Below are 23,703 nucleotides of genomic sequence, written 5' to 3'. Positions count from 1 at the left end.
GCCTTTGGTTGATTTCCATAGCCCTGAAATGGTTGTCCTTGGCAGTCTTATTCAGTTTCATTCCTGTGTTTTAAGGAGAGGATTTGCCAGCCTGTTCACCACCTCTTGGGCCTCCCTTGTGGCTCAGCTGGTAAAGAATCTGCCTCCAATGCTGAAGACCTGGGTTTGATCCCTGGGTTGGAAAGATCCCCTGGAGAAGGAAATGACTACCCACTCCAGTATTCTTGCCTGGAGAATTCTGTGGGGCAAGAGTCCCCAATTCGTGGAGTCCCAAAGAGTCGGACACAATTGAAGTGGCTAACAGTTTCATTCCATCTTAGCCCTTCAGCCCAGTTTTTATTGTATTTTTGTAAAAGCATTGGGGCTCAAAGGATTAGAAATTGAAACAATGATTAGTTATTATAGATTGTTTGACTAGCACTGAGTTAAGTCTACTGACTCATGTGGCTTACTAGTTAACTAGATAAAAAATGTTTCTGCCAGAAATCTCCTGTGGGCTTACCCTTGGTTTTTGTGTACTGCTTTTTGGACATCTAAATGTTGAAAATCATGAGATAAACAAAAGAACCTGTGAGTAGAACCCATGGCAAATATTTGAGACCCTATTAAATTTACAATGTGAATTTATAGTGGGATAGATATGCATAATTTTTTACCTTTTCCTGACTCATCACTGAATTCAGCGCTGGATGACAGAAAGCCAGCTCTAGGGGTAACCCAAGGTTGGGAATATCACAGGTTACTAGTGTATCTTACATTATTCCTAATTCTGTCTCAAAGAGCCTTTGGAGACTAGAGAAGGCTGAGACCAAGCATTGTAATTGTATTTTATATTTTAAGAGTACTGATTTGTCAGATGATTTTATCTCCCAAACTTAACTATGTATCAAAATCATCCTAGAGATTAAAACACTTTTTTTGAATCACTATCTTAAGAGTGGTATACTAGACTCTTTCTAACAGGTTTGCTAATACTGACTGTTCTAGATGTGAAAACTGTCTGTCAGTGTCTTGACTATATCAGATTACAAAGCTAAGAGCAAATTCATAAGTAGTATACTTTTTTGGTTGACTTCATCTCGCATTTATATTTAGTTCTCTCTCTTCCTCTTTTCTCCTTTGTAAAACTATTCAGCTATAAAATACTTCCACATTTGATATTTAAACCTCTAAAACACTAAAATAGCTGACTTGAATTTCATAGTTGATCATATTTGACCATTTCTTTATCCTGTGGTACCATATACTGTCACTTAATTCCTTTGGTACCTTTTGTCTTATACAGAGCTGCCGATATATTTCTCTCTTCCCCTCCCCACCTCATTTTTTTTCACCTTGTAAAACTGAAATTCTGTACCCACTGAACAGTGACTCCCTATTCTCCCTTCCCCCAACCCCTGACATCTACCATCCTACTTTTGTCTATGAATTTGACCACTCTTGATAACTCATACAAGGGGCTTGGATGAAGTTGAGAGAATAGAGTAGCTGAGAAGCTGAATGCTGACAAATCTGGGGCCAGGCAGACTGCAGTTGGTGAAAAGGGTCTTCTGGGGTGTAAAGGGGCCCTTGTCATCTTCCTTTGCTCTAGGATAGGTTTGAGGTAATACAGGTTTGCAAACAAATCCTCTTTGGAAAAGATAACCTCACAAATTACTTTTACCATAAATTTTAAAAATTTACGAGTGTTTAGTACACCAAGAAAAATGATTAGAAACATGAGGCAATGAAACAATAACAGTATGGAACAAGAAGCAATAGAAGCAGAAATGACAAAGGAGACCCGAATATTGGACTTATCCCGAATGGACTTAAAATAAAAATTCTTAAAGTGTGCAAGGAAATAAAGAATACTTCGAGAAATTTAACGTAGAACTGGAAATCTTGAAAATCTTACAATCTTGAAAGAATAACATGAGCTAAGTTTCTCAACAGGAACAGTAAAAGACAGAGGAATATATCTTGAAAGAGCTGAATAAAAATAGCTGCCAGTCTACAGTTCTACACACATCATCTGCAGTGAAAATATCCTTCTGGAATAGAGAAAAAATAAATGGCTTAAACAGAAACAAAACCCCCCAAAATAAAACAGAAATCATCGTTATCAGAATCCAAGGAGGAAAATTCTAACGGTATTCTGAATAGAGAAGAAGGATGACCCAGTTGGAGATGCAGGATGGCATGAACAGCAATGAAAACCACAAATTTATGGGCAAATCTAAATGAGTATTAATTGTATAAAAATAATAAGAATGTCTTCAGTTCAGTTCAGTCACTCAGTCATGTCTGACTCTTTGCAACCCCATGAATCACAGCACGCCAGGCCTCCCTGTCCATCACCAACTCCCGGAGTTCACTCAAACTCATGTCCATCGAGTCGGTGATGCCATCCAGCCATCTCATCCTCTGTCGTCCCCTTATCCTCTTGCTCCCAGTCCCTCACAGCATCAGAGTCTTTTCCAATGAGTCAACTCTTCACATGAGGTGGCCAAAGTACTGCAGTTTCAGCTTTAGCATCATTCCTTCCAGAGAATACCCAGGACTGATCTCCTTTAGAATGGACTGGTTGGATCTCCTTGCAGTCCAAGGGACTCTCAAGAGTCTTCTCCAACACCACAGTTCAAAAGCATCAATTCTTCAGTGCTCAGCTTTCTTCACAGTCCAACTCTCATATCCATACATGACCACTGGAAAAACCATAGCCTTGACTAGACGGCCCTTTGTTGGCAAAGTAATGGCTCTACTTTTGAATATGCTATCTAGGTTGGTCATAACTTTTCTTCCAAGGAGTAAGCGTCTTTTAATTTCATGGCTGCAATCACCATCTGCAGTGATTTTGGAGCCCCAAAAATAAAGTCTGACAATGTTTCCACTGTTTCCCCATCTATTTGCCATGAAGTGAAGGGATCGGATGCCATGATCTTCGTTTTCTGAATGTTGAGCTTTAAGCCAACTTTTTCACTCTCCTCTTTTACTTTCATCAAGAGGCTTTTTTCTTATTAGTATTTAAATATACATAAAGGATAATACAAAATCAATGACCCATAAGTTTGGAGGGACATAAGCTTTCTTGCTTTGTCAAGGAAGAAGGTAAAGCTACTAATTAATATTAAGATTGTGCAAGTCAGTAATAGTCAGACACGACTGAACGACTAAACTGAACAGACATTATGATCTCCAGGGAAACTAGATACACAGATGTACCTTGAAGATATTATGCTAAGTGAAACAAGCCCATCACAAAAATACAAATATTGTATGATTTCACCTGTATGAGGTATCTAGATTAGTTGAATTCAGAAAAATAGAAGAATGGTGGTTGCTAGGGGCTGGGGGATATGGGGTATTGTTCAATAGATTATGAAGTTTTAATTTTGCAAGATGAAAAGACTGCATGTTGGTTGCACAAAAATGTGAATGCACTTAATACAACTGACCGTACATTTAGAAATGGTTAAGATGGTAAATTTTATGGTATGCTTTTTTTTTTTTTTTTTTAACCACAGTAGGGAAGAAATAGTGACTAAACAAAAGAAAAATGTTCTGGATGTTGTTGTGGTTCAGTCACTAAGTCATGTGATTGAAGGTTTGTAGCAACCCTGTATCCTCGGATGATGGTTAATAAAATATTTTTTAAATTAAGATACGTTCATTGATTTTTTTAAACATAATTAAACATAAGTCTAATAAGACATATTGCACACTTCACAGACTACAGCATAGTATAAATATAAGTTTTATATGCATTGAGAAACCAAAAAATTTGTGTGACTCACTGTATTGCAATATTTACCTTATTGCAGTGGTCTGGAACCAAATCTGCAATACCTCTGAGGTATAGTCTGGAGATCAGTGAACTAAGTGTGTATCTTAAGAAGTTAGGAAAATAAAAATAATTCAAAAATGTTAAAGGAAGTGGAATGATCCATGAATAATAGATTTCTAATATTTGTGATATTTCTTCCTTTTCTTCCTTTATTGTAATTGCTAAGACCACAAGTTGACCAGAAGTAATGAAGCAAGAAAGTTAACTATGTGGTATATGAGATGATGAATGTGTTAATTATCTTGATCTTGTTAATCTTTCCACAGTGTATATACATATCAGATCATTATGCTATGTGCTGTAAACATATACAACTATATTTGTCAGTTATTCTTCAGTAAAGTTGAGAGGAATAAAAAAAGAAGTAATAAAGCCATCATCTTATCTTGTTATTTTGACCTCAAAGGAAAAGCTGTCTCAGCATTTCACCCTGTGTTGATGTTTTCTGTGGGGCTTTTTAGATACCTACATAAAAAGCCCCAAAGAATCTAAACTATCAGAATTAGTGATTTTAATAATGTTGCTGAATATAAGATCATTTTATGAAAAGCAGTCCCAACTATTTATATCAGCAATAAATAGTTAGAAAATGAAATTTAAAAAATAGATGCCATTTACAATTGTACCAAAAGTATAAAATAGAAATTTAATGAAAGATGTGTAAAAACACTATCAAAAAGTGATAAAGCATTATTGAAAAAAAGAACATTTAAGGAGAAGGATATACCACATTCATGGGTTGGAAGACTCAATATTTTGAAGATAAGTGCCATTCAAAATGGATTTATGTAATAGGTTTAATGCAATTCCCATTAAGGGCTTCCCTCATAGCTCGGTTCATAAATCATCTGCCTGCAATGCAGGAGACCTGGGTTCGATTCCTGAATTGGGAAGATCCCCTGGAGAAGTAAATGGCAACCCACTCCAGTATTCTTGCCTGGAGAATCCCATGGACAGAGGAGCCTGGCGGGCTACAGTCCTGGGGTTGCAAAGAGTCAGACATGACTTAGTGACTAAACCACCAATTCCAGTTAAAAAAAAAAAAAACAACACCACTTTTTAAAAAATGTAGTTGGACAAAATGATTCTGAAATGTATATAACAATGCATAGTGCCAAGAATAGCTGAAGAATTCTTGAAGGACAACAGCAAGGCCTGAGAATTTGTTGTATCAGACATTAAGATACGACAAAGCCACAGTAATTAAGATAATATGAAATAGCCTTGAGTCAGAAATATAGACAAATGAAGAACAGAACCTAGGAACAGATCTATTCATATAAAGAGTTTTATTTATTGTAAAGGTGATACTGAAGAACACTAAGGAAAGGATGATCTTTTTTCTGTTCTGAGACATTTAGAAATCTATATGGTAAAGATATATCTCTTGTTACTTACTTTACTCGTTCAATCACTCAGTCATGTCCGACTTTTTGTGACCTCATGGGCTGCAGCACGCCAGGCTTCCCTATCCTTCATTATCTCCTGGAGTTTGCTCAGACTCATGTCCATTGAGTCGATGATGCCATCCAGCCATCTCATCCTCTCATCCTCTTCTCCTCATGCTCTCAGTCTTCCCCAGCAACAGAATCTTTTCCAGTGAGTTAGCTCTTCGCATCAGGTGGCCAAACTATTTGAGCTTGAGCTTCAGCATCAGTCCTTCCAATGAATATTCAGGGTTGATTACCTTTAGGATGGACTGGTTTGAGCTCCTTGCTGTCTAAGGGAGTCTCAAATGACTTCTTCTCACTTTACTGCATACCTATAAATCCACTCCAGGGTTTGGGCTATAGATCCAAATATAAATGGCAAAACAGCAAAACTTGATAATTTAGTTGTTATCTTTCCAGACCTGACAGTAAGAAGGACCATTGGTTTTTTATTGTTGTTGTCACTTTTACTTTTTTCCTTAGTAGCATTTTTTAAATGTTTTAATAGACTATTTTTTAGAGCAGTTATAGATTTACAACAAATTGAGCAGGAAGTGCAGGGATATGGAATTCTAATATGCCTCCTGCTCTTAAACATACAAAGCCTCCCCCATTGTCAAAATCCTTCACCAAAATTACACTTTTGTTACAGTTGATGAACCTACACTGATACATCATTATCACTGAAATTCCAAGGTCTACATTAGTATTCACTCTTGGTGTTGCACATTCTTTGGGTTTGTGCAAATGTACAGTCACATATATCTACTGGTATTGTGTCATTCAGAGTGGTTTAACAGACCTACTGTTTAACTTCTGTGTTTTGCTTATTCAGTCTTTTCATTCCCCTCACCTCTGGCAACCACTGATCTTTTTACTGTCTCCATAGTTTTGCCTTTTCCAGAATGTCATATAACCGGAATCATACATTGTGTAGCCTTTTCAAATTGCCTTCTTTCACTTAGTAATATTCCTTCATGTCTTTTCATGGCTCATTAGCTCATTCCTTTTTAGCACTGGCTAGTATTCCATTGTCTGAATGTATCATGCCGTGCTGCTGTGCTTGGTGTTGGTCGTGTCCAACTCTTTGCGATACCATGGACTGTAGCCCGCCAGGCTCCTCTGTCCATAGGGATTCTCCAGGCAAGAATGCTGGAGTGGGTTGCTATGCCCTCCTCCTGGCGATCTTCCCAACCCAGGCATCGAACCCAGGTATCACACATTGCAGGCCAGTTCTTTACCAGCTGAGCTACCCGGGAAGCCTGAACGTATCATAGTTTGTCTATTTACCTACTGAAGTACATCTTGGTTATTTCCAATTTTTGGCAGTCATAATTAAAGTTTCTCTAAACATCCACGTTCAGGTTGTGATGTGGTCATAAGTTTGGTTAAATACTGAACAACGCAATTGCTGAATCATAGGGTGAGAGGATCCTTAGTTTTATAGGAAAGTACCAGATTGTCTTCCGAAGATGGCTATACCATTTTGCATTCCCACTGCTGATAAGTGAGAGTTCGTGTTGGTCCACACCCTTGCCAGCTTTGATGCTAATAGTCTCAATTTTGGAAACTCTGAGAGATGTGTAGTGGCAGCTCATTTTAGTTCGCATTCCCCTAATGGCGTGTGATGTGGCGCGTCTTCTCATATGAATACTTGCCATCCATAAATTTCCTTTGGTGAGGCGTTGATTAAGGTCCTTGGCCCATTTTTAATTGTATTGTTTCTTATCATTGAGTTTTAGGAGTTCTTCATAAATTTTGAATCTTTTGCAAATATTTTCTCCCAGCCTGTGGCTTGTCTTTCATTCTCTTGACAGTGTCTTTTGCAGAGCAGTTTTTAATTTTAATGAAGTCCAACTTATTGATTCTTCTTTCATGTATTGTACCTTTGGTGTTGTGTCTAAAAAGTCACTGCCAAACTTGAGGTCATCTAGATGTTCTCCTAAATTATCTTCTAGGAGTTTTACAGTTTTGTATTACATTTGGGTCTGTGATCCATTCTCGGTTAATTTTTGTGAAAGGTGTAAGGTCTGTGTCTAGATTGATTTTTTGGTATGTGGGTGTCCAGTGGTTCTAGCACTGTTTGTTGAAGAGACAATCTTTGGTTCATTTTGTATGCCTTTGTTCCTTGGTCAAAGATCAGGTGATTATAATCCATGTGGGTCTATTTCTGAACTCTGTTCTGTTCCATTGATCATTTTGTTTATTTTTTTCACCAACACTGTACTGTCTGGATTACTGTAGCGTTACAGTATATCTTAAAGTTGGTGTCAGTTTCTGAACATTATTCTCTTTCAGTATTGTGCTGGTTATTTTGGGTCTTGCTTCTCCGTATAAACTATTTTTTTTAATAAAGCAGATTCATTTATTTACTTATTTATTTTTGGTTTCACTGGGTCTTCGCTATCATGCATGGGCTTTCTCCAGTTGCGGCGAATATAGGCTCCTCTCTAGTTGCAGGGCAGGGGCTTCTCATTGCAGTGGCTTCTCTGGAGGCAGAGCGTGGGCTCTTGAACTCGGGCTCCAGTAGTTTGCAACATGAGGGCTCAGTGGCTGCAGCATGTGGGCTTTAGAGTGAAGGTTCAGTAGCTGTGGTACAGATGACTTAGGTGCTCCATGACATGTGGAGTCTTCCCAGACCAGGACCTTACCCTCTGGACCACCAGGGAAGTCCTTCATAGAAACTTTAGAATCAGTTTGTCAATATTCACAAATTGCTAGGATTTTGATTGAGATTGAGATTGAGATTGCATTTAATCTGTAGACCAAATTGGAAAGAACTGAAATCTTGACAATATTGAATCTTCCTGTCCATGAACATAGAATATCTCTCCATTTATTTAGTTCTTTCATTTTTTTCCTCAGAGGTTTGTAGTTTATAGTTTACCTCATATATATCTTACACATACTTTATTAAATTTATATCTTATTTTGTTTGATATGCTAATATATTGTTTTTTAATTTCAAATTTTACTTGTTTAAAGAAAAATTTCACTTGTTCATTGCAGTTGTATATTAACCTTGTATCCTGCAACCTTGTTATAATCACTTAAATCCAGGAATTTTTAATAACATTTTAAAAAAATTTACTATTGAAAACTTCAAATTTTTATATAAAAAGTAGAGAGAATAATATAGTGAATTCCCATAAACCCATAACACAGGTCCATAATTAACAACACATGTCCAATTTTTTTCTTCACCCCTAGTGGATTATTTCAAAGTAAGTTTCTGACATCATCTCAGGGAAGAACTTTTAAAATAGACATAAAAATCACTAATCATAACAGAAAAAAAACTCATGTCAATGCATTATTACATTAAAATTAAGAACTTATATTTATCAAAAGGTACAGTCAAGAAATTAAAATGATAGGTCACAAGATGGGAAAAGAAAGTTGCAAAGCAGTATGATATTACATACTAAAGCTGAAGATATGCATACCCTATGATTTTTTTTTTTTTTTACTTTTTATTTTATTTTGCAGTATAGCCAGTTAACAATGTTGTGATAGTTTCAGGTGGAAAACAAAGAGACTCAGCCATATACATGCATGTATTCATTCTCCCCCAAACTCCCCTTCCATCCAGGATGTCACATAACATTGAACAGAGTTCCCTGTACTATATAGTAGGTCCTTGTTGGTTATCCATCTTAAATATAACAGTGTGTACATGTCGATCCCAAACTTTCTAACTATCCTGTCCCCCATCCTTCCCCACCAGCAACCATAAGTTTGTTTTCTAAGTCTGTGAATCTGTTCTATTTTGTAAATAAGTTCATTTGTATCATTTCCTTTTAGATTCTGCTTATAAGGATGTCATAGAATATTTCTGATATGTCTCTTTCTCTGTCTGACTTAACTTCGCTCAGTATGACAATCTCTAGGTTCATCCATGTTGCTGCAGATGGCATTATTCATTCTTTTTAATGGCTGAGTAATATTCTATTGTGTATATGTACCACATTTTCTTTATCCCTTCCTCTGTCAATGGGCTTTTAGGTTGCTTCCATGTCTTGACTGTTGTAAACGATGCTGCAGTGAACGTTGTGGTGCATGTATCCTTTCGGACCATGTTGTTGTTTTTTTTCAGATATACAATCAGATGTGGGGTTGTGGGGTCATATGGTAGCTCTAGGTTTAGTTTTTTAAAGAACCTCTATACTGTTCTCCATAGTGGCTATACCAATTTAAATTCCCACCAACAGTGTAAGAGGGTTCCCTTCTCTCCACACCCTCTCCAATATTTATTGTGAGTGGACTTTTCGATGATAGCTATTTTGACTGGTGTGAAGTGATATCTCATTGTAGTTTTGATTTGCATTGCTCTAATAATTAGTGATGTTGAACATTCTTTCATGTACCTCTTGGCCATCTGTATGTCTTCTTTGGAGAAATAAACATGACTTAACTTCTGTTCCTGAGTATACTCAAGAGAAATGCGTTTCCAGGTACACCAGGAGACTGGTACATGAATATTCAAAACAATATTGATTGTACTGGCTTCTGTTGTCCTTCATTAGCAGATTAGATTAACAATGGACAGGTCTGTCTAGTCAAGGCTATGGTTTTTACAGTGGTCATGTATGGATGTGAGAGTTGGACTGTGAAGAAAGCTGAGCACCGAAGAATTGATGCTTTTAAACTGTGGTGTTGAAGAAGACTCTTGAGAGTCCCTTGGACTGCAAGGAGATCCAGCCAGTCCATTCTAAAGGAGATCAGTCCTGGGTGTTCTTTGGAAGGAATGATGCTAAAGCTGAAACTCCAATACTTTGGCCACCTCATGTGAAGAGTTGACCCATTGGAAAAGACTCTGATGCTGGGAGGGATTGAGGGCAGGAGGAGAAGGGGACAACTGAGGATGAGATGGCTGGATGGCATCACTGACTCGATGGACATGAGTTTGAGTGAACTCCGGGAGTTGGTGATGGACAGGGAGGCCTGGCCTGCTTCGATTCCTGGGGTCGCAGAGAGTCAGACACAACTAAGCGACTGAACTGAACTGAGTCATGAAATAAAATATTATTTAGCAAAGAATAGACTATATTTACTTGTAAGAAGACACATGATCTTACAGGCACTGTAAAGGCACACACACATAAAGTATTTAATTCCGTAATTGTAATTTCAAATATAATAACTCCATATATTTCACAATAAAAAATTTTTTTAAAGAATTTACTAAGATAGATGGACTTAAACAAGTGTGCTATTTAGGTAGTATGTTTCTTACATTCAGAAGTATAATATTAAAATCTAGTGTCCACTTTGTGATAATTGTAACAACTATTTAGAAATAGAAATATTTATAATCAAAGTAGGTTATTGATCCCTAAGTCATTTTAAGAAAGAAAAGCTGACATTTAATTCTTATTTGCACGAAGGTTAATGAATGAAGAGTGACAGATTTTGCAGTGCTATATATTATGAGAAAAGTCATTATTTTGTTGGAGACAGAAGTATGTAATTAGATTTGTCTTGTTCATTCCTGTAGTTTGAAGTAGGGGGATGAGTTGGGATAGAGAAGGAAGACATTCACTATTTTACAGTATTAGAAGGAACATCCACAGCAAAATCTTTTATAATGACAAGTAGGATGTCTCTTAAATCTAAACAGAAATTAGTTTTACCACATAGGAATTCTAAAAAGATTTGCTCCTCCTTACTCTCCTTCAACTTCTCAGGAATTCTGCCAGTTAGTGTGCACTGATCTTAGTAACTGAAGGTTTGTTTTACTCTTAAACATCATAGTTCATAAGTGTTTTAATTTTTTTGACTTATGGAATTGAGTTTCTTTCCTGGATTAGCTGGCAGAATTCTTGAAAATCTGAAGGACCATGAGGAGCAAAAAACAGTTTAAAAAAACAAAAATAAAAACCTATGCGTTCAACTCACCCAGTTCCTATCTTAAACCCAGAACTATGACATATATTGTAAGGACATCCAAGACTGATGATTCCATAAAATAGAAGAGCCATTAACTAGAGAAATATTAGCAAAACCTGTAAAGAGGGTTTGACTTGTAAGAGAGACTGAAAATAGGCCCTTGGTAGGGGAAAGTATGTTTTTTCTTCAGACGTAATGTTTTTCTTCAGACTCAGCTCACACAGATGCATATTAGAAGACTTGATTTATTCACAGACTGATTTTCTGATTTTTGGATTATCTAGTTTCCTTGATTATACACACACATAAACACACACACACACATTTTTACTGGCTATCCATCTTTTAGACACACCACAGTTTATTTTTTACTTTCACAAAGGGCAGGAAGAGATTAACAAGTGGAAAGATGAAACACAGTCAGTCTTTCTCACTACTTGGAAATAAAGAAAAATTTAGCTAGATATTTTACTTTTTATTCTATTTTAGTGCTACTTTCCTTAAAAAAAAAAAAAACTGAAAGTTGGCTATAAGCAGATATCAAAATAATTGCCATGTGGCTTCATAATTTTCTAAATAGCTATTTGAATTCATGTAATCTGTGGATTTATGTACAAAGTTTTGCAAATAAAATATTAGTTCAGAGATAATGTAGAATCAGCAAATAACATGTACTGATCTTGTCATTGAAGATTTAGCTGAGTTCTTTTTTTTTTTAAATCATAGTTTTTAAGTGCTTTAATCTTTTCAACTTACGAAGTTGAGTTTCTTTTCTGAAACAGTCGGCAGGATTCTGAGAGTCTGAAGGACAGTATGGAAAAGGAAATAATTTTTTAAATTACGTATTTTATTTCATATATGGGAATACTATTTCCAGACTAATGAGAGATGGCATTGAGACAGAAGAGGTTGGACATTAAAATCAATATTACTGCCTCCTGGCTATTCTCTAGAATATATCACTAAGAAAAATTTGAAAAGTGGTGGACTGAATTTCCTATCTTCCATTCAGCCAGCAAACTTTTTAAATAATGAGACCATTCAAGAACTTTTGGAACTTAAAAAATAGAAGCTTATTCTGTTGTATCTGCTTGAAACCTGGGAAAATCTACTAGCAAGAGTAAAGTAGAATTTAATTTCTTGCTTAATAAAAACTGTGACTTTCCATCAAGCTCTACCTTGAAAAGTCAGAACTTATTCTAGATGTTAGGAAATTTCCCAACGTAAATGTCTATGAAAAGAGGCACAAAATACACCTAGATGACTTGCTTAGGAATTCCCTGCTGGTCCAGTGGTTAGGACCCGTGCTCACTGCCGAGGATGTGGCTTCATTCATTCATTCAGTCCCTGCTTGGGGGGAACTAAGGTCCCACAAGCCTTACAACAAGGGTGAAAAACAAACAAAACAAAAGACTAGATGGTAAATGTCAGCAGAAATAACAGAAAGGTAGAAAACTGTTCCCTTTCATGAAAGACCCACTTAGCAGATCAGTTGTTGAAGTGTGGGTTTTTCTGGACATTTAAGCTACATTAGTTATCTGAAATGGCTAAGAAGACCAGTTGATGAGACCCCTTACAACCTACTAACAGCATTTTTTGTGTTAGGCCATTGTCAACTAGGATGGAGGTTTCTTAAATAACTTTTAACAATTTAATATATTTTAAAAGTGTTAGCATTTCAGAAAGCTGCAACAGTACACTATAGTAGAAATACTTAAAGCAAACTAGAAATCTTACAAAATGGCACTTTGACATAGTTACCTTTCTTAATTTCTCATCTCTGATTTGTTTTCCTTCTAAGCCTGATTCCCCTTTATTTATACATAATCCGCCCACCTTTTATAATTGGTATCTTATTTCTTACACAAAACAGTCATAATTCTTCCAAGCTTAGGGGATAAGCTGACAGAAGAAAGAATTACCACCTAGGAAGCTAAAGTTGGTGGCATCTTCAATTTTGAAGTTGTGAATACACTCCTAGGCTTTAGCAGTAGTGCCTGTGACGGTACTCTTTTCCTTGCCCTCACATCTGTACAATATAACCCCCATCCCTATGCGTGCCATTAGTTCGTGTGAAGGAAATGAACTCCACCATGTGGATTGTTCTCAAAATTGGCATGAGAAAAAGCAATTGCAAGAGGCTAATTATTTTCTTTTACATGGTTGAGTACTAAGGAGAACTTCAGATTCTTTCATTGTTCATGAGATAACACTTCTGGCACATTGCCTCTGCTTTTGAGTTTGCTTTTTAATTTTTAAGAGGGAGTTGATGGTTTGAGAAAATGTGACAAGTGATTATCACACTTGTTAGGTTGTCTAGAGTTCTTCACCCTTGGTCTTATCTGCATTTAATTGGCTCTTAAATGTATGGTCTGTCTTTGGCCATGGTGAAGTGTTAATAATTTTGTTACCCAGCTTGTTTCATGTATGTATGAGGAATATCAGGGAGTAATAATAAAAATCTGAGATCCTTGGAAGAAAGGATATACCACCTTTTTGTTGAAATAATGCAACTTGAGAACTAGTATACTCGATGAGTTACAGCACTAATGGATAGCATAAAACTTGGGCTCAGTCTTTGATTCTGCAGTAGGTTTCTTACTGCAGGCTTTGGGTACAGAATAGTACCATAACTGATTTTTCTCATCATTGTAAAGTTAAGAGAAGGTATTTTGGAAGGGATCATATTTCCATCTTTCTCTTTGCTTGTCAGATAAGATAATATAATAATTTACCATCATGTCAGTGAAAAAATACATAAACAATCTAAAACAATAGGTTTTTAGTTGTTAAATTCAAAGACACGCATTCAGTAACCCCTGTGAGAATCCTTAGACCTACTCCATGCCTGGGAAGCTCCCTCTATGCTTCTCTCTATTGTAAGCAGCCAGGAATTTGGGGGGACAGGCTTTTCCATGAAAGAAACAGTCTTCACATTGATCAGATTGAATTCACTTCAGTCCTTTCAGGGAGCCTTACCATGCCTTCATAATAGTAATTCTGCTAAGTGTTTTTAGGTAGAACGCCAAGTGGTAAAGCTTTTAATCAGCTCCTCCTCATTTGTTGTGGTGGGGGTCTAGTATGTGCATTTGTTGTTGTTCAGTCTCTTAAGTCGTGTCCCATTCTTTGCGACCCCTGAACTGCAGCACATCAGGCTCCTCTGTTCTTCACTATCTCCCAGAGTTTGCTTGGATTCATGGTTATGCTGTCTAACATCTCATCATCTGCCACCCCTTCTCCTCCTGCCCTCAATCTTTCCCAGCGTCAGGGTCTTTTCCAGTGAGTTGGCTTTTTGCATCAGGTGGCCAGAGTTTTGGAGCTTTAGCTTCAGCATCAGTCCTTCCAATGAATATTCAGGGTTGATTTCCTTTAGGATTGACTGATTTGATCCCCTGAAGTCCATGGGACTCTCAAGAGTCTTCTCCAACACCACAATTCGAAAGCATCAATTCTTTGGTGCTCGGCCTTCTTTATGGTGCAATTCTCAAGTCTGTAAATGACTGCCAGAAAAACTGTAGTTTTGACTATACAGAACTTTTTTGGCAAACTGATGCCTCTGCTTTGTAATACACTGTCTAGATTTGTCCTAGCTTTACTTCCAAGGAACAAGTGTCTTTTAATTTTGTGTCTGCAGTGGTTTTGGAGTCCAAGAAAATAAAATCAGTCAGTTTTCACTTTTTCTCCATCTGTTTGCAATGAAGTGATGGGACTGTATGCCATGACCTTAGTTTTTTGAATGTTGAGTTTTAAGCCAGCTTTTTCACTCTCTTCTTTCACTCTCATCAGGAGGCTCTTTAGTTCCTCTTCACTTTCTGCCATTAGAGTGGCATGGAATTGCTATATCATGATAATTATATCTTCAGTTATTTAAGGAGCCACCATATAGCTTTCCATAGCAGTTGTATCATTTTACATTCCCACCAGCAATGTATGACTGTTCCAATTTCTCCACATCCTCACCAATACTTGTTTTCTCTCTTCCTTTCCTCCCTCCCACTTCCCTCTGTCCCTTCCTGCTTGCCTGCCTTTCTTCCTGCCATCCTCAGAGTTGTGAATATAATCAGAACTTTTAACCAAATTAATTATGAAAATACAGTATGGTCTTCAGGTTAAATTATTAATTAAAAACAATTAGACTGTGTTTCAAAGTTTGTTGAGATATGTGTTCAGTTATAAGGAAGACATAGAGATAGATGTCCAACAGACACATAAAAAGGTGCTTAACATCACTAATCAGGAAAATGCAGCCCAAACCATAATGTGATACTACCTCACACCTGTAAAAATAGTTATTATTAAAGACAAGAAATAACATGTGTTGGCCAGGAAATATAGAACATTTCATCAGTTCAGCTTCTGGTTGTGTATTCAAAGAAAGCAAAAACATTAACTTGAAAAGACATATGCAACCCCATGGTCATTGCAGCATGATTTACAAAAGCCAAGATACAGAAACAACCTGAGTGTCTTCATATGGTGGAAGAATGGATAAAGAATGTGGTGTGCATTTATACAGTGGAATATCATTCGGCCATAAAAAGATCTTGCCATGTGTGACACCACAGATGGACCTTGAGGACATTATACTGAGTAAAATGAGTCAGAGAATGACAGACCGTATCATCTCACTTATATGTGGGATCCAAAACTTACAGAGGAAAAGAGCTCATAGATACAGAGAACAGATTGATAGTTATCAAAAATGTTGGGTGGGAGGAGGGCCAAATGGGTAAAGGAGGTCAAAAGGTACAAACTTCCAATTATAAAATAAATTAGTCCTAGGAATATAATGTATACCATGGTGACTCTAGTTAATAATAGCGTATTGCATATTTACAAGTTGCTAAGAGAATATATCTTAAAGTTCTTATCACAAGAAAAAAGTTTCCCTTAACTGTGTATGTTGATAGATATTAACTAGACTTTTTGTGATCAATTCACAATATATACAAATATCAAATCATGCTACATACCTGAAACTACGTAATGATATATATGCGTGTGTCAATTATACCTCAGTTAAAAAAAAGAAAACTTGTTCAAGTCTGATTTGATACATGAGATAGTCAGACTCAGGTATTTCTATGTTGTCCTCGTTGAAACAACTTTTGCCTGATTTTTGAAGCCAGTGAAAACAATTTGTTTTCTAATGTTTACAAATATGTCAGTGATACTATAAATAGCATACTTTATCCACTGAAACTAGTGTTGGTCACTCAGTCGTGTATGACTCTTTGCAACCCCTGGACTATAGCCCGTCAGGCTCCTCTGTCCATGGAATTCTGCAGGCAACAATGCTAGAATGGGAACTATTCCTCCTCCAGGACATCTTCCCATCCCAAGGATTAAACCCAGGTCTTCTGCATTGCAGGCGGATTCTTGACCATCTGAGCCATCAGGGAAGCCGCAAAATGTTCCTAAATGTGTGATATTTGAAATAATTCCAAGGAACTTGTGGGATGGTTCCTGATAGAATGAAATAGATGATAATCTCAAGGGTTCCTCATACCCTTTATGAATCTTGCCTGAGTTTAACTTCAGTTTTTTTCTTTAAAAATTAATGATCTTCTATCATAGGGTAAGTACAAAAGGATGAGATCTTACCTCATTTACTAACAGTGGAATTAAGTAAATCTTAGGCTTTCTTTGCATGAAAAAATAGGAGAACTGTTAAATCACTAAATATTGTTGGTGGGAATTAAAATTTATTTTCCCTATAATGTTGAGAGGCACTTAAGCTCCAGTTCATTGAAGCAGGGTTTTTTTAAATCTACTTGAGTTTGTTCGTGTAAGTAAAAAGACAATATTAGCTGGTGAATAGACAAGATGTTAAATTATTGCTTTCCCATTTTGGCAAACTTATGATTTAGAATATAAATACAAAATGAGCATTTGTACCCCAGGAGGCTAACCTGTCCAGACTGCAAGTCAGACTACAGGTTTCCTGCCTTGGGCTTCTGGTTGAGTTTGGCTGTTGGGCAGCATAAAGCAGGAGACCAGAGGCAGGGAGGAGAGTAAGATAGGAGTATCTGTTCCCCTAGTCTTTTCCCTGAAGGGTCACTGTGGGCTTACTGTGTCCTCTGATTAAAGGACTGTTATCCTATGGCCATCTCCACACCAGATGAAACAAAGATGAAAGAGGCCTCTGTCTCCGGATTCCAGTGATTGCTCCCTCCTTACCGTCTTTAAAACCTCCAGTAGCAATATACATGGCTGTTCTTAGCCAAGGAGTACTGTGCTCTCTCTTGTGGTTTCCCTACTCCCTACCAGCACCTTCGAAAATAGTCCCTTCATTAAACTCTCAATGTGCTGTTTGTTTCCTGCTGAGATCCTGACTGAAATAGCTTCTGTATGTATTTTTAATCATTATCCCAACTGGTATGCCAGATAAACTCTAATAATACTTACGCTAATTTGGGGAGGCGATCACTGAAAGTGTTTGTAGAACTGCCCTTTGTTTTCATTGCGCTTCATTTCATCTAGCGTGGTGTTTAACAGAAAAAAATAAAAGGTATTAGATGATGTATAAGAAGTTAGTGATACCAATAGCTTATTTAAATATAGGTCCCTAAATGCTGTTTTAAGTATCCCCTCTTGGGATGGGATGGGGAGGGAGGTGGGAGAGGGGTTCAGGATGGGGAACACATGTACACCCATGGCTGATTCATGTCAATGTGTGGCCAAAACCACTACAATATTGTAATTAGCCTCCAATTAAAATAAAAAGAAAAAAAATAAAATTAAGTGTCCCCTCTTAAGAATCTGCTGCCAGTGCAGGAGATGTAAGAGATATGGGTTTGATCCCTGGGTCAGGAAGATCCCCTGGAGAAGGAAATGGTACCCGATTCCAGTATTCTTGCCTGGGAAATCCCATGGACAGAGGATCCTGGTAGCCTACAGTCCATAGGGTCGCAAAGAGTCAAACACAACTGAGCATTTAAGCACCTTTCCCTAAAAGAGGTTGGTGGTTGGATTCTTTGCTAAGATTACCGATGTTCTTTGTATCATCTCAGTGTTCATTAATGTGTCTTTGAGAGAGAGTAGAGTTGACCCTTGGATAATATGGGGGTTAAAGGTGCTGACCCCTGAGTGCAGTGGAAAATCCTTCCAGCTGGGCCTCAGTTTCCACAGTTCTGCATCCGTGGATTCAACCAACTGCAGGTTGTGTATGCTATAGTACTTACCATTGAAAACTATCTGTGTATAAGTAGACCTGGGCAGTGTTCAAAGGTCAGCTGTACTTAACAGCAGTCAAGTTATATCATCTGGATAACCTAAAGCAATTCTGAAAAGGTTGCTCAATAGTATTTTGGCTGTGTAAAATTTTCATCTGTATATACTATGTTTCTTTGCGGTTAATAAAGATAATTCAGTGTTGACCATATTAGGTCATCATCTAGAAAATTCCGGCTTTAAGTATTGAGTTTGTGTAAATGTAACCTGATTTTTCCTTTGGGTAACGATGAAACTGCCAGTATTACAGAGGTTAAAAGTGGATTCACAATTCAATGGTAATTGGCAAGTGTACTTTCTCTTGGAATGACACAGGATCTATTCATATCCTCTTTTCTACTTTTAGAAACAAAATACTATTATCATTCTAACGTATAAATTATCAGTCTTCTGCAGCAACTAGGAGGCATTATATAAAACACAGGATAAAGATTGAGCTATGAAAGAGGCTTTAATTAAAACACATCTGTAATAATACTGAAAGAATTTGGAAAGCGTACTAAAATATTACTGTATGTTTTATACTCCCATCTTATTCTGTTCAGACTGCTCTAACAAAGTACCACAGACTGAGTAGCTTATAAACAATAGAAATTTACTTCTCACAGTTCTAGAGACTGGAAATCCCAGATCAGAGTGCCAACATGGTCTAGCGAGGGCCTTCTGGGTTGCAGACTTCTCTTTGTGTCCTCACATGGTGGCAGAGGTCTCTATGGAATCTTTTTAATAAGAGCACTGATCCCATTCATGAGAACTCTGCTCTTCGGAGGCCTCACCTACTAATACCATCACTTTAGGATTTCAGCATATGAATTTGGAGGTGAAAATACAAACATTCAGACTATAGCAACCCCTCTTCTCAAATTTTCCCCTTTTTCTTACTTTGTTGAAATTTGAACCCCCAAAGTATTCCCAAGTATGATAGCTTGGATCTGCAACGTTGATACCACCTGAGAGTAAAAATCTCAGGCCACACATCAGACTCTTGAATCAGAACCTGCTATTTAACTTGAGATTCCCCCAATGATAAGTATACACATCAGAATTTGAGAAGCACTCTAGCTGTTTCCTAGGATCACATCTCATTAGAGTAAAACAAAGTTATCAAGTGTAAAAGGTGAGGTAATTTGTTGATCACATAGTCATGGGTAAAGAAACTTATTAAATTCACAGATAGCCTTTTCTTTCTAAGTGCAAACTATTTTCTATAATTTCTTACGTTGAACTAAGTTTTCCCATTTATGCTATTAATATAAACACTGGTACATTGCTTTTTGTATATTATACTGGGAACACAAATATATGAAATACATAGTCTTAAGAATGTGATGTGTGTGTGTTGTAGTCTAAAAGATGGAAAGTACTTTTATGTGTTATTATTAATGTTACAGAAGCTTTCATTCTCACATATTCAGATTTTTTAGTGTTAAATTTTACCTTGAGCTATTTACTTACAGTATTTTTAGAAGGGCTTTTATATTAAGATAGTTAAAGATATCAAGGATTACTGTATAGTCTAATATAATTGATTTCAATATTTTTCTCAAGCTGTGACAATTTCTACTAAAATCAAATTTAATTTCACAATTTGAATGCAAAGGTAGTTATCAGTTATATAATAGAATTTGCAAAATAAAAATTAAGTTATATTTAGTTATTAGCTGTTTATGGGAAAAAAGCAGCTAGTATTGGCCCTTACATTTTGCAGGCTGTTATGTTAGTTTTGGACCCTGTTGAATATATTTTTTTCTTCTCATTCTTTCAGATTCATCAGGATTCATTTTTGATTTGCAGTCCAATACTGTACTGGCCCAAGGAGGAGCTTTTGAAAACATGAAAGAAAAGGTATGTCTGTTTACTGTGGATAGGAAACTTAAATGTCTTGTTAAAATTTAGGTACTAATAAAATCATTGGCTACAAACTCATTAAGAAAGTGAAAATTAAGAACAAAACTGTATGAATGCCACTGTATATCAGAGAGTAACTGCCATGAAGGTTTTGAGGAATCAGAGCCTATAAGTATGAACAATTTTCTTTACATGTATCCATATACATATATTTCTAAATTCTCTTAGACATCTTAATATTAATTAATACAACAGTATGTGTATGGCTAAGTGTGTATCTAATTTGCTAACATTCTTTAAGGAATAGTCTTGAGTAGGATCGTCCCATTCACTTGAAGAGGATTTTTAAAACCAGGAGACTTTAGAGCAAGAGGAGAAATTTTCTAAGTAACGTATCTTTGGAAGGGAACCAGGTTGTCTTTAATAATATAACCCTTTATGAGCTATATTGAGAAAAAACATAAAAGCTTTACATATGTTCTCCATCTCATTTAGAAAGTAAATCATTGATTCTGGAGTCATAGATACATATTGGTTCAATAATATAAACAATGTTGCATTTTCAGTTATGAGAATTTTACCTTTATCATTGAATCTGTACGTTTTGCCTGAAGCCCATTTTCTAGTGATCATGGTAATTTTTTGCTCATCTCAAAAGTATATATTATAAATTCACACTCTTTGAATTATAGATTATATACCATCCTGCTTGTATAGTTTTGTACTTCCTCATTGTTCAGTTAAGCCTGAAACAAAAAAAATTATAGAATGACATGAAGGCAAGTTACAGATTCTGCTAATAACTTGAACAAGATACTTTACTTCTCTTCATCTGTAAAAAATTTTACATTACATTTCTAATGTAAAATGCTTACAAATACAGAATGAAAATTATATACATCATTTTAAATGCATAGCCAAGGAATTCCCTGGTGGTCCAGTGGTTAGGACTCCACTTTCATTGCCAAGGACCCAGATTTAACCCCTGTTCTGGGAACTAAGAATCCTGCAGGCTACATGGCGTGGCCAAAAAAGAAAAAAAGCATAGCTGAACACAAGAAGAGAAATCCCTAGGGGCCAAAAACATAGAAGAAACTAAAAAGCTGAGTGGTAAGCCTGAGCTAGGTAATGCTGATATGTTTTGCCAGTCTCAGTAACAAATGGGTTTTTACCACATAGGCCCCAGATTTAGCACAAAGCTTGTCCTGGGTTAGAAATTGGAACTGAGATCTTATATAAGGTTGAGATCCTGAAAATGCTTCATCTTCAGGGAAAGGTAAACTAGAACAAATCTTCCCACTGACTTTGAACACAATATTAGTATTCTTACTGTAAATGTTGAGAGGAATGTAGTGAAAATGAATTCAACTTTTTTCATTAGTAATATTATATTCTATAATTATTTTATAAATATTATAGAATAAAGCAAATCAAGAAATATGTCAATCTTTTTAAGAGCTAAAAAACTTTCAGTTTAGAGAAGAGAAATACATGTTTAAAAACCATTTTATAAAAAGTCTTTTGGGAATTCTCTAGGTCCACTGGTTAGGACTCCGTGCTTCCACTACAGAAGGCATAGGTTCAGTCCTGCATGCTGCACGGTGTGGCAAAAAGAAAAAAAAAAAAGCCTTTTAATATTATATTTAAACTGATGGTGTCAGTATAAACTTATGTTGTAAAAACCAAAATTTCCTAGTTCTATCAACTGAGAGGACCTAGAAATAATCACATCCTAGTATTCAGTTCAGTTCAGTTCAGTGGCTCAGTTGTGTCTGACTCTCTGCGACCCCATGAATCGCAGCACGCCAGGCCTCCCTGTCCATCATCAACTCCCAGAGTTCACTCAGACTCGCATCCATCGAGTCAGTGATGCCATCCAGCCTCATCCCTGTCACCCTTCTCCTCCTGCCCCTAATCCCTCCCAGCATCAGAGTCTTTTCCAATGAGTCAACTCTTTGCATGAGGTGGCCAAAGTACTGGAGTTTCAGCTTTAGCATCATTCCTTCCAAAGAAATCCCAGGGTTGATCTCCTTCAGAATGGACTGGTTGGATCTCCTTGCAGTCAAGGGACTCCCAAGAGTCTTCTTCTCCAACACCGCAGTTCGAAAGCATCCATTCTTCGGCTCTCAGCCTTCTTCACAGTCCAACTCTCACATCCATACATGACCACTGGAAAAACCATAGCCTTGACTAGACGGACCTTTGTTGGCAAAGTAATATCTCTGCTTTTCAATATGTTATCTAGGTTGGTCATAATTTTTCTTCCAAAGAGTAAGCATCTTTTAATTTCATGGCTGCAATCACCATCTGCAGTGATTTTGGAGTCCCCAAAAATAAAGTCTGACACTGTTTCCACTCTTTCCCCATCTATTTCCCATGAAGTGATGGGACCAGATGCCATGATCTTCGTTTTCTGAATGTTGAGCTTTAAGCTAACTTTTTCACTCTCCTCTTTCACTTTCATCAAGAGGCTTTTTAGTTTCTCTTCACTTTCTGCCATAAGGGTGGTGTCATCTGCATATATGAGGTCATTGATATTTCTCCCGGCAATCTTGATTCCAGCTTGTGCTTCTTCCAGCCCAGCATTTCTCATGATGTACTCTGCATAGAAGTTAAATAAGCCAGGTGACAATATACAGCCTTGACATAGGCCTTTTCCTATTTGGAACCAGTCTGTTGTTCCATGTCCATTTCTAACTGTTGCTTCCTGACCTGCATATAGGTTTTTCAAGAGGCAGGTCAGGTGGTCTGGTATTCCCATCTCTTTCAGAATTTTCCACAGTATTAGGAAATACTAGTATTTTCCTAGTATTAGATTGGTGCAAATGTAATTGTGGTTTCAGACCGTGAATTTTAAATCATAATAACTAGGCTCAAATGCATCTTTAGTCAAAATAGGAACCATTACAATCAACACATTTTTGCCAACAAGAAGTAAGCTTGTTTATTTTTATAATGTAAAAATCCATGATTCAGGAGTTGACGAACTATTGGAAAGCGTTTTCTGCCTCTTGCTGGTTATGGAAGCATTTTCCCTGCAAAAAGTTGTCAAGATGCTTGAAAAAGTGGTAGTTGTTTGGCAAGAGGTCAAGTGAATATGGCGGATGAGGCAAAACTTCATAGCCCAATTCATTTAACTTTTGAAACAAGTGTTGGTTGTGCGAGGTGCATTCGGACGTTGTCATGGAGAAGAATTGGGCCCTTTATGTTGACCAATGCAGGGTGCAGGCATTGCAGTTTTTAGTGCATCTCATCGATTTGCTGAGCATACTTCTCATATGTAATGATTTCGCCAGGATTCAGAAAGCTGTAGTGAATTAGATGAGCAGCAGATCACCAAACAGTGACCATGACCTTTTTTTGGTGCAAGTTTGGATTTGGGAAGTGCTTTGGACCTTCTTGGGGCTTCCTAGGTGATGCTAGTGATAAAGACCCTGCCTGCCAATACAAGATAAAACGTAAGAGATGCAGGTTCGA

At 36.9% G+C, this 23,703-nt stretch overlaps 1 protein-coding gene across 1 annotated transcript in view; it reads left to right on the top strand.

Moving 5' to 3' along the window:
* Positions 1–23,703, top strand: part of SPATS2 (spermatogenesis associated serine rich 2) — a 154,919-nt gene that overhangs the window by 91,835 nt on the left and 39,381 nt on the right. Inside the window, exon 3 of the mRNA XM_027967373.3 lies at positions 20,144–20,223. Within this exon, the coding sequence (XP_027823174.1) occupies positions 20,144–20,223 (80 nt within the window). The remainder of the gene's footprint in view (positions 1–20,143; positions 20,224–23,703) is intronic.

The sequence above is a fragment of the Ovis aries genome, chromosome 3 (genome assembly GCF_016772045.2).
Source record: "Ovis aries strain OAR_USU_Benz2616 breed Rambouillet chromosome 3, ARS-UI_Ramb_v3.0, whole genome shotgun sequence".
Taxonomy (NCBI): domain Eukaryota; kingdom Metazoa; phylum Chordata; class Mammalia; order Artiodactyla; family Bovidae; genus Ovis; species Ovis aries.
This window is presented reverse-complemented; position numbering and strand designations above follow the sequence as displayed.